The sequence below is a fragment of the Glycine max genome, chromosome 9 (assembly GCF_000004515.6).
Source record: "Glycine max cultivar Williams 82 chromosome 9, Glycine_max_v4.0, whole genome shotgun sequence".
In the NCBI taxonomy this organism is placed as follows: domain Eukaryota; kingdom Viridiplantae; phylum Streptophyta; class Magnoliopsida; order Fabales; family Fabaceae; genus Glycine; species Glycine max.
Genome location: NC_038245.2, coordinates 47,820,567 through 47,833,417, shown reverse-complemented (window position 1 = coordinate 47,833,417; position 12,851 = coordinate 47,820,567). Strand labels below are relative to the sequence as shown.

At 29.7% G+C, this 12,851-nt stretch overlaps 1 protein-coding gene across 1 annotated transcript; it reads left to right on the top strand.

Annotated features, from left to right (window-relative positions):
- The first annotated feature begins 3,050 nt into the window (after positions 1-3,050).
- LOC100527231 (uncharacterized) lies at positions 3,051-5,511 on the top strand. The gene is given in 3 exon segments (NM_001249809.1): positions 3,051-3,131; positions 3,558-3,633; positions 5,002-5,511. Coding segments are annotated over 3 exon segments (513 nt in total). The 5' UTR covers positions 3,051-3,125; the 3' UTR covers positions 5,433-5,511.
- Positions 5,512-12,851: the final 7,340 nt, after the last annotated feature.

Genomic DNA, 12,851 nt, shown 5'->3' with positions numbered 1-12,851 from the left:
ATTTGATGATAAAAAAGAAAAATGTTATAAAATGAATTATGCAATAAAAGAGATAAAAAAATACTATATGAATAATAAATTTAATTAAAACATAGTAACTATAGTTCTTATGCTATTATTTAATGTCAAATTATTTTATATAATAAGATTATTAATTTTCATTATATCTTTTATAAATTTGTATACCAAATTCAATATATATTTGAAATTAAATTCATCAATAATGTAACTCATATGCCCTACCCTCTTGGGGTGCGGTATGATATTTTTGGAATAATGACGCAATACCAATTCTCATCTTATCCCTTTCTTGGACAGTTTGGACCTCATTTTGTATTTGTTTGATGCGTTTGAAATACGCTGTCACCCCCTATATATTATGTAGGTAACTATAAACTATAATTAATAATTAACTATGATTTTTTTTCTGTACATTATACAGTTATAATTTTTTTAATAAAAAATTAAATAGAATATTATATATTTTATTATCGGTAGTTAACATTTTATTACATTAAATAGAGTCAGTAAAAACAAATTACATTAAATTGAAACAAATTAATTAAAGAAATAATACTTTTAAAATATATAAAAATATAGAACTAAATTATTTAAATAAAGATTGATTATCTTATTTTACAATTCCAATTTGTTACTCAAACCCCATTTTATTTATTGTTATTTTTAATTTCTTAAAAGAAACACATTTTGGCTAAACTCGACACTGCTCACTACTTTAATAAAGTGAGTTATTTATTTATTTAACGAATAAGAATAAAATTTGTTAGTTTAACACTAGCTTCTTACATGTCAAAACAATGATTCCAAAATTTACCCCCTCCCCCCGCCCCCAAATATTTGCAAGTTTTCCTAATTAAGCCGTAATTTACTCCCATATCGTGTAATTATTGTTGAGTTTTATAAGTCATTACCAACATTAATTCACTGATATTTAAAAGAAACATTATTTATTATAAATTATATATATATATATATATATATATATATATATATATATATATATATATATATATATATATATATATATATTTGTCGGATAAAGTGTTTATTAGTTTTTTAACTGTAAAAAATTGTGAATAAAAGGGATAAAAGCTTTATAATCTCCAAAATGATGCAACCAAACTTGCGAAAGTGAACATTATCATTTATCACCATTGAAAAAGTTTTTAGAACTAAAAAAGAGTCCGAAGGGAAGGAACACCAAGTGGTGAATTCCCTTTTCTCAAGCTACTAAGAGCCAATCTTCAATTCAGGCTAAGAGATAAAGCTTTTCAAGGTCCTTTCGAATAGTCCCTAGGCCTCCAAATCTTGATTGACTAAAGATTCCCCAAACAACTTTCTCCCACGTTCAATTCATGAAGCCAATGGGAGGAAGGTTCCATGTGATACATAAAGCTATAGAATTATAGTAGCTAGGTGTTTTGTAAAATATATGAATTTAATAAAACCTTGTCTTTAAATTATATGATATTCTTTTCAAACTTATGTATATATTAAATTATATAACTATATGAGTGTGTGTTTAATTTTTATTAGTGTTCTAAAAATATAATTTTATCAAAATAAAAGTACAAAATAAATTGTTTTATAGATAAATATTGAATCCCTCTGAAAAAGAAAAAACTTAGAACACATGCTTAAATTGCCCCACCCTTGAAAATACTTGGTCGGAAAATATGAAGTTTATTTTTATGATCTCTACATCTTAAAGTGATTAATCTCTTTGGCAGGAAGAAACTTATAGATATTGTTCAACATGAGGGAAATATATTCAATAAATTAAAGTTTTTCATGTTTTGTAAAAGAAAATGTTTTCTAGGCATTCTTAAGAGTATTATACCTACATAGATTGGAATGAAACTCTTATACATAACTTATAAAATTATTACCTTAAATTATCCTTCATTATTTTTAGTTCCATCATTACGTACCAATATTACCCTTACCATTATTATTAAGATTGTTGATACCATATGTACTATTATCATTGTCACCTTTATATCATTATTTTTTTTACAACACAATTACTACGTACTATTATGTATTATTATCGTTGTTCTTAGTATTGCTGATGAAACCATTATTTTGTATTACTATTATCATTCATATTACTGCAATTACAAGTATCATTATTAACTGTTATCGTTTTTGTCATAATAATTAACTATTTATTTTTTTATGTCAATTAATTAAGAGTATTTTGCAAAATATTATATTTAAAAAAAATACTTTATTTAATTAAAATGAGAGATGTTAAAAGAAAATAGTGTACATTTAAGTTTTTTTTTTCTGATCAATTACATCTAAGTATTTACCCTAAAAAAACAAAACTGTTTGTTATTTTGATAGTACAATGTATTTTTTTTATATAGATAAAAAAATATTTTACATTCAAAATTCAAACTGAAATATATTAAATAAATTAAAATAATTTTACACTAATTAAACTACATGCACTCTCGATGGTATGCAAACATATGTCAGACAGAATCATTGGATTGATCTAACGATAGGTCTGAGTAATATGCACGAAGTTGTAAAAGCACGTAACAAAACATTAGAAGGAATTAATTAAAGAGAAGACCTAATACAACCTTGTGGTGGCCCTTCACCAAGTAGTCACACGTTCAGCAGCTTCGCGTGGCTTTTTGCTGAGAGAGTGAGAGAGTGATATATGCTTTGTTCACACAGTTTCATGCGTAGAGGGGCTCACTCTGTTTCTCATGTCATGGCCTATAACCCTCCACTTGTTACCATTACATTATTTTCTGTAAATATTATTACTCATTACATAGTACTACATCTTCATAGTTGTTGATGTTTTCCTCCTCTCCCTAGCTTTTTCTTTTCTCTCTCCTATTCTGCAATTTCGGATTTTCCGGTATTAAAATGTTTCCAACTCCTCACTCTCTGTCTTTTTCAACATAGAGAGCATTATTCGATTTCGTATTGCACTCTCTCATCTCATCTCCCATTCTCATTCTAGCTAACATCCCCTTTTCTTCTTCTCACTTCTCTCCAAGTTTTTTCTTCACATTTCTCTGCCTTTGATCTGCACACACAACAACATCCCTCTAAAAAACATAGAGGGATAAAATAAAAACATGAAGGTATGATTCTTACTTTCTACTTCTGTTTTCTCTTTATCCTTTTTAGCAAAGGATAATTCATAATTTATAATTTATGAGCTCATCAAAACCTTGATTCACTTTTGATTCACCTTGAACTTTATGCTTTTCTTTCTCTCTTTTCCTTTCCTTTCCTTTTTTTTTGGGTGCGTTTCAATTTAAAGATCTGGGTTATGTGTCTGAAATGAATATTGTTATCTTCTCCATCAGATTCATGGTTCTGTATTTAATTGAACATATGGGGTATGAATAAAGTGTCATAAAAGGTTTCAAGTGTGTCACTTTTAATTGGATGGTTCGGATTTAATGGGTTATTTATTCTATGAATATTCTTTGTTATTATAAGGTTGTTATGATTTGAATCTGGGCCTAATGAATCACTCTCTGATACAATTTCTTTACTTCCAGAAATTTGTACTCAAGTTAGATTTGCCAGATGACAAGGCAAAGCAGAAGGCCCTGAAAACAGTTTCAACACTTTCAGGTACCAAATCATTGTTCACCTTTTTTTTTTTCCTTCTAATTATACTATGATATCTAGATTTCTGGTTTGGGAATGCCCAAATCTGGAGAATGTCACAAAATTTTAAGATCCGGTGAAGGAGAGTGACAGTTAACCTGATGGGTGACGCAACCTCCAAAATGATTGTCACGTGACATTGGAGCAGAGATCATATGGTTATTATTTTCACGAGTTTTATTTAATTAATTTGTGTCCAGTAAAATATTTTAGCAGTATTTTAAAATCATATTATATCATCTTATTACAGTATTTTAATTTTTTATTACTTATTATGATATTCAAACTTGTTGAATGTGTACCGCACATGATGTGATAAGAGTATAACAAAATTACTCACAAAGTGAGTGAAAACAATGTTATTGTAATTATTATATTAGATCAACCGTATTAAATACTGTGGCAATTTTGTCACAGAGCATGTCGTGTCTTTGTTTAGGGATGAAGACATACCAAATGCGTTATAATTAATTATGCTATTATCTAATTTTTAATTAAAATATTTTGAATTGGGTTTTCGTGTTTTGGAAGGGTTGTGGCTGGTTGCACTCTCTTTCATATAACCAAGAGTAGAGAAATTTTATGGTGTCTCTTATTGGTGGTACCCATAATTTTTTTAATAATATTATTATATACTAAACAAAATATTTTTTGCGTGGGCTTAGATTAACTTGAGAATTTATTAGAAAATACGTGTGGATGTGTTTAAAAATTAAAACTAATCAAAGGACAAGAGTCACAAGATCCATTATATAAAAAAATAATAAAGATCCAAGATCCAAATGTTCTGCTTAAACTTTTACTTGTTAAGAGTCAATTAAGTTCACTCAAATTATAACATGACAGTTTTTTATTGATCAACTTTCAATTACTAATTTGTTAAACAATATCTCTTTAATTTGAAAGAAAATTTTAAAGCTCAAATAGAAAGGTTTCTGAACTCTTAAACATATAATTAGAGATAGTTAGAGGTTTGATCTTCATGTATTTGTCTACGAAAGAATATCTGTTGGGAGACTTCAGTTCTCTAAATAAATTTCTGTACATGGAAGGATTAGTCTTTTGACTCTAAGTCAAAAGATATCTTGAATTAAAAAGAAAAAACAGTGATTATTTATCATACACACAATATAATTACATTAAATAAACAATTATTTAGTCTTGGACAAGGTAGTTCTTATTTGATTTGTTTGTTCTGATTAATTGGATTGGCCTCCTCCACGTACATTTGAAGTTTTGATCATTTGTCCCAAGGCATTGTATTGCTTTTGGTTTCAATTTCCTTATTCTAAGGCAAAAAACCCCTAACAATCAAACTGTGGAACAATGTAGGGATTGATGCCATCTCTATGGACATGAAGGAGAAGAAATTAACAGTGATAGGAACAGTTGATCCAGTGAATGTTGTGAGCAAACTCCGCAAGTATTGGCAGACAGACATACTCTCAGTAGGTCCAGCAAAGGAGCCCGAGAAGAAAGAGGAGCCAAAGAAAGAAGAGAAGAAAGAGGAGCCAAAGAAAGAGGGTGAAGCCAAAAAGGAAGAGGAGAAAAAGGAAGAGCCTAAGAAAGAAGAAGAGAAGAAGGAAGAGCCAAAGAAAGAAGAAGAGAAGAAGGAAGAGGAGAAGAAGAAAGAGGCACCACCCCCTCCACCAGACCCAGTTTTAGAGCTGGTCAAGGCTTATAGGGCTTATAATCCCCACATGACCACATACTACTATGTTCAAAGCATGGAAGAGAATCCTAATGCTTGTGTCGTTTGTTAAATACCAAGCTGTGGAAGAAAACATGAGGAAAGGAAGACATATATAAAAATATATATCAAACTTTCTCTATTTGCAATGGAATCAATCAGGTCAATTTCTCTTTCATGAATCCTGGGAGTTCATAATATCAAGATAGAAACAAACAAACAAACTCCTTTGTATATATTTTGGTGGTGGTGTCTCCTCTAGTTTTGTTCTGGGACATTAGCAATGTGTAGAGAGTAGGAATAAAATTTTGGGAGATTTGTTTTGACAATGATCACAAATGTAATCATATACTATTATGTTAATTTCCTTTTTTTTTTTTTAAGTTGCTGCCTGCATGTATACAGTATTAGTGGAATCAGCAATTAGTAATTTTGTACGTTGCTGATGCCAACAGGAATTTATGAGAAGAAAAAAAGAGATTGAAAACGCCAAGCATATGATTTCATAGTGGTCAAAATGGTAGTAGAAGTCTCAATCTCTTATCACATTCACCGCCACTTGATGTCATAAAGATTAATGTTTGTTTCTTTTCTTTTCTTTTATTCCGTGGTATTGTCATGTCCTTTGTCATGTGGGACACGGTGGCTGAAAAGCAAGGTGTACCCCATCACGTAGTTGAGATTTGAGGGTGGGACACGAATTTTTCCCTCCCCTTTTCAGAGCCCTGCATTTGTGCTGCAAATGCAACTTGTTGAAAAGTGAATTACACATGGCCACTCACACGATTCTATGGTCCCATTGCTTCATATCTATATTGAATGATAGAAAAAGACTAATACAAAAATATTATATATTGTCATTCCACTCCAACTCATTACCTATCATAAAATTATTATTTTCATGATAATTATTTTAAAAATTATATTAACGATTATTATTATTATTAAATGATACTGTGCAATTATTTTACATTTCAGTTAATGACCATTAAATTTAAAGACTAATATGACGTAATATATTTAACAGATAATTATGTTTATCAAATATGTGGTTAAGGATTGGATCTTTATATATCTAAATAGAAAACACCTCTTAAAAAATATTATTAATCTCTTGAATAAATTTTTATATTTTGAAAGATTAGTATTGGACTCTTGATCCAAAGATATCATGAGCACCCAAAAATAATATTGAATAATTGAAGTTTAAGGTTCCCCATGTAACCATGTTGCAAATGGTCAGTAGAAGTTATCATTATCATGCTCAACACCTTTACATCGTAGGCTTCAAGTGCTATTGTGCATCACACCATCTATCTTGTTGGGAAGCAGGTACTCTATGGTGTTTTCTGCTCATAGAATCATGGTTTGTTTGATTATTTTGAGGGTGAGTTTCATGCCTATCTAGTAGATCTATTTGCTTGTTTTTTAATATATGTACTTAGTGGTGTACAATTAAAGTAATCCCCTAAGGCCCTTAATCTCAATTACTTTTTTTGTTTTTTCTTCCTTCCTAAAGGCAGAAAAAACCTAAGCTACCCCCTTAACTTTTTTAGGTGGCATGTCATTTTTGCTTTTGTATCCAACCTCAAATCCACATGGAGACTGTTTGTACGTGTACATTGCAAAGCAAAGGCACGCTTGTGATTAACTAATTGTAAATAATGCTGTGCAGATTCCGATTTTGTATTTAGCATTTGAACTTTGTCTACAGCTTACACATGTATGTTGTCCCTCCTAAAATATTCTGCCTACAATACAACAGACCCTTTGGTATAGTATTATTTAAAAGCTAGAGCCCGATATAATTAATTTTTCACCTATGGTTTTAAGCATGATGAAGGACAATTTAATTGTCAAATAAATCAAAATAAGGGGAATATAAACTCTAGAAAATAACAAACAAAAAAAATCAACAAATACCAGTCCAATGGATCAGAATTGACTTATATATCTATCTCCAAAGGATGTGAATTTATACCTCATTATTAATGTAAAGATTTTATTGGTGAATATTATCAACGTTATTTGAATCTTTCATGTCTGTTCTGATTTTGTAAATCTTTATATATAAAATCACTTCAACTTTTATACACAAAAAAAGAAAAAGAATGAACAAAAAAGAACAAGATTGCCTCTACCAAAATCCTTGGTCCAAAAAAGGACATACTAAAATTCCTGGTTTCCAATTTCAACAGCCTTGAATGCTTTAGGCAGAATACCAATTGTTAAGTACAACAATTAATCAATTCCACGTCATTATGATCTGTATGGGAATGAGTAGATGATATGGTCGGTGAGTTGATGATTAATCTTCGTCAGCTTTGTCATTCCAATAATGTAAACACAAAGTCAAGGGGGGTGGTGAGTGGGGAAGGAATGAACAGATTCGCAGGTTAATGCAGGATATACCCAGCAGTTACAACTTAGGCAAAAGTAAATGTTACTAGTAAAAAATAAGTGAATTACTTACCTTTCCATGCATTACTCAGAAAGAAAAATATATACTCATGGAACATGTTCTGTAATGAAAATATATTTCATGGAAGAGTTAATTCTATGTTTGAATGTTTGTCACTCAAACCGAATGTGATTTAAATTAAAAAATAAATAAACAATTTCATTATTTGGACATAAAATATCTTAATACCATATGTGATATCATGTATAATCATCTCTATCTATCATTTATTTTCTGCTTTTTTTCGTATATACATATCTCAAAACTATACTCTAAAATTAGAGAAACAACATTTTAGTTGTTCTCCAATTTTCTAATTAATAAATGTTTTCCTAAATTAAAAGTTAATGATGATAATAGTAAAAGTGGATTATGATTTCAAGGGCACTTTATCTATAATTATAAGAGTTTAAATCCTTTTATAAAAAAAAGAGTTTAAATCCTGAAATCATCAATATAAGGATAGGCTGGAGTTAAAAAAAAGGATAGACTTTATAACCACAACTTTCGACCCACGAATTAATCTCACAGGAAACAATTAAAAGCAAACTTTTTCTACTTATTTATATTTTAAAATTATATAGAGCTTTCAAATGGATTACTTTTGCCCAATTCTTTTCTAGCTATATGGGCGTGGGTCAAAAGTCCATAAAATAATAATAAAAAAAACCTTCAAGGCAATGGAAACTTAGGGACTATTTATAAAATTATTTAGCAAATTAAAATTAGATGCTAGAATTCCAATCGCAGTCAACCCTCATTTGTGTCTTTAGACTTTTGAGTTTTGACTATACTAATATTTGACTAAAAGTTTTTATTAATTCACCATTTTTTCAACTAATTAATAAAAGGTGGAAATATATATGTAATTTACAGAAGGCCATGCATCGCAACTCACAAGTACACGTAGAATGCGTATCCTTAAGATTGGAGTGCATATCCAGCAGTGTCAAGACTTGTGATTTTGCAAGTGGTTGTTGCAACTTGCAACAACTAGTTGAGTCAACAACAACGCATTGAGTATGAAAGAAAAGGGCAATGTTTTACTAGACTTAAATATGCATAATAATGAAATAATTTTCACCAAAAGGAGAGTCAACAACAAAGTTATTTCTGTAAAAAAAAAAGACTAAACTTATAATTAACTAATGTTGCATTTGGATTGTTGGAAATAGGGAAAAAAGAGAGAGATAAGGGGAGGAAGATAAGATAGAAATATTAAATTTTATTATTTAATTAAGAACAAAATTAGGATGAAGGAATTTTGTGCACTTTCATTTTTGCTAGCAGCACCAAAATTGCATAACAGACTAAAACATTTTCTTGTCTAAATTGACAAAATTATTAAGTTCACATTAATGATAAACATATAATCATCACATATCAATCAAGATATATCAAAAGTATATATAAATTGAGTTCTTTCATTTAATATGTTAGTAAACCTAACATAACTAGTTGAGTTCTATTAATACTATTATCAATTAGTTTTTGCATCTTCTATGAAACTCAATGAAAAACTAAACAAGAAAATTCTAAATTATAAAACATGAGAACATAACACTTGTTTAATGCTTTAGATATAGCAACAATGAAGTGCCACTTGATAAAAGAATTAAAAGACTGAGGTGTGAGCTTGTTACCCAATCAATCACCCGCCAAGCCTCTTTTGGGAGAAGCCACGGAGAAGCGGGAGAGAAGGCAAGTAGGAGAAAATAATTTAGGAATTTTTGGAACTTTACCCCTTTTTTGGTCTTTTCATTTAATATAATTTTGGGAAATTTTCCCTTTTTGGAACTGCCACTCTGCTTTTCTTTCTATTATTTACATTTTTATTAAAAATTATCAAATAAGAATATATATAATATTCTTTTATTCCAGCTCAACGGTGTTTGACGGAGGTCAACCACCATTTTTGGTGGTTTGCCTAGCTAAGAGGGGCACTCCATCCAGTGCAGAAAAACATTATCATGCTTTGCAAGATAATATGCGCAAGCATTGCCTTCCCGTAACGTGTGACGGAACAAAATAACCCAATCCAAAGCCATGAGATCATGAATGAATGAAAAAAAAAATGAGGATGATACTGATCACAATGATGCTGAATTAACTCCAAAGTAAGCTTTGAATCTGATTCACAGATGACAGACCTGAAACCTTCATTTCATGCCTTTTGAAGACCAAATGCCTTCATTGTGAAATAAAATAACTTTGTTTTTTCTCCTAAACTTCTGCCTTAAGAAAATTGGACAATTATGAATAGAGTGAAAAAAAAAATATTGAATGGATTGGAATTTTGAACTAGGACTAGAGACGTCCATCCAAATGTATGGTCTACTGTAGATTTTAGTTGTCATCAGTTTTTTTTTTTTTTTTAAGAAAATAAACTTAGTTGTCATTAGTTACAAATATAACTTAACTTTTTATTTATTTATTAGAAAGTGCTTCTTAACGCTCATCACGATTTATGGTTTATGAAAAGATCCGAAAATAGTTTTGCATTCTTTGTGGTTCAAATTTCTTAACCTTGGCGATAAGATCAAAACATTACTTGGGATGTATAAATTTGTCATCAATTACTTTACAAGTTTGTTGTCCCCAGATCGAGCTTACCGAATATAAGGGCCCTATACAAAAGGACATGATTAATGTTATAGGACAGAAGTGAGAGTCACATCCTTAATTAATCTTATAGCACATACTCCATCTTATTACTACGGCATTTAGCTAAGTCCAAAATAAATATTCTTCTGGAATATTAAAACGGAAATTAGTAGATCAAAACGGAAATTATTATCATCTATAAAAAAAAATAGGAGTTTGTAGATCGAATCTAACATCTAATTTAGTAATTAGTATTTAAAGATCCTCACGGGATACCGTCCGCATTAATTTGAATTACGATTAAAACTGCAAAACAACACAAACTTTAGTAACATAATCAGAATTGGAGAAAGAGGCGATTGTTTTCTTATAGATAAAAGTAATATAAATAACGATTACCATTCTTTGTTAAACTATACATTGCTTGTTACAAAGAGGAACAAGATCGCTTAAAAATATCAATAATCAAGAGATTATGACAAATTTAGTTTGGAAATTGCGATTTGCTATCATTTTAATTCTCGGATTTAAGGACATTCAAAATAAGTTCTAAACTATAATTCGTTTAATTTAAATACTAAAATTTAATTACCTATAGTTATTTTAGTCTTAAAATATAGTGTGTTAATATTATCATTTAAACTGCCTGTAATCTAGAACTGAAGTGAGTGAGAAGGATATTTTTTTCAATCTCAAAAGGTCCATTAAGAAAAAAGACGAATAAACAAACTATTCTAATATCCTCTCATGATGAAGAGTCAATCTTACTTCAGAGTTTAAAAAAGAAACACACTAAAGAAAACAAAATTTAACAACAGGTCGGCGGCAAAAAGAAATAAATACAAAGAGACTATTTAAACAAACAATTTTTGAAGTTTTATTAGCATAACTTTTATGCATTTTAATGTTATGGTTGACTATTTTCCTTTCATTATATATATTTCACATTATGTGTTTTATTGTGTCAATTTCATTTTATTCTTATATTATTCTTATAATAATATTTATGTATAACACTTATTTTTACCTTCACATTACTCAAATTTAGTTGAATGATCATATTTTAATTTTAAAATATTTCCTTATAAATATATAAATAAATATAAATTATCTTAATTTATACATAATTTTTTTTAACTCGTTTAACCGTGAATGATATAAAATATAAAATTATTTATAAACCCGTACATCGCGGGCTCTATGTCTAGTTCCCATAATGATGAAACTTTTCAACTGGTTTGATTATTGTGAGGGCAGCAGGGTAGAAGAAGAGCAGCCATGTCCCAGACGGCAAGAAAAGCTCCCAATCAAGTCAATTCCTTGCACCAATTATGGATCATCAAGCCACCAAAGTGTAAAGACAACTTGAATTGGGACATGCAACTCAATGAAAACACTGAAATGTGTCCATTGTGTGGGTCAATCTGTCCCCAGCCACATGGTAGAAAATGACCTCAATGAAAGTTACAGTACCCTTTAAATCAATATTAATGCACGTATGACCAAATAATTAAAAAGTATCTTTCCAATTGTAACCACCACTCTAAAATAGGAAACCCATAATCTTCTCTAGGCAAATCTCTAGAGCACTTCATGCATTTACGTAGTCCAGACAATGAAGATTAGTGAAGACAAGCACCCAATACAAGGTACAAGATGTGAAGATTAATGAAGATAAGGTTCTTGTTAGATCATTACAAGATAAATGATAATTCTGTAGTTATACTTTAACTAGCTAATAATTTTTTGAGTGGCAACGTTATTAAGTTGGATGAGGAGAAGGTTCACATTATATTTTGTGGTGTATATATTATTGGCGACTATTTGTTATTCAATTAGATTTAAAATCTCAGACGAACCTTATTAATTATGATAATTAAGATCTAGAGAAAGTTCATTTATATGGTACCCTCCAAAATTTAAGGATTTTGGTATTGTTACTGAAAATTTCTTTCTTCCTCCATTTTTATCCTTCTTTTTCTTTGTCTTGGTGTGCGTATTGGCCCAGTACCATAACACTAGGATTTCTAAAGATACCCTAGCAACTCTCTTACTATAAAGCATAGATTAATATATATACCCTCAAATTTTTTTGCTGCTGTAACTTTTTTTTGCTGCTGAAGATATATAACCTCAAATGATTAAAAGGAAATAACACTTATTCTTCGTATACAGGACAACAGTTACCTAATTGAATAACCAATAGTTGTCAAGCTTAATACTCTTCTTCCTCATGAATTGTACCTACAATAGAGTTAGCTACTTAGTTGTCCATGAACTGTAAATATCCAAGCTAATTTTACAGAATGGAAGAACATATGTCAAAATCATAAATTCATAATTAATATTATAAAACACTTGAATTGAACAAATCATTTGAGTTACCTAACTACAATAGAGTTAGCTGTCACATAAACAGGACAACAG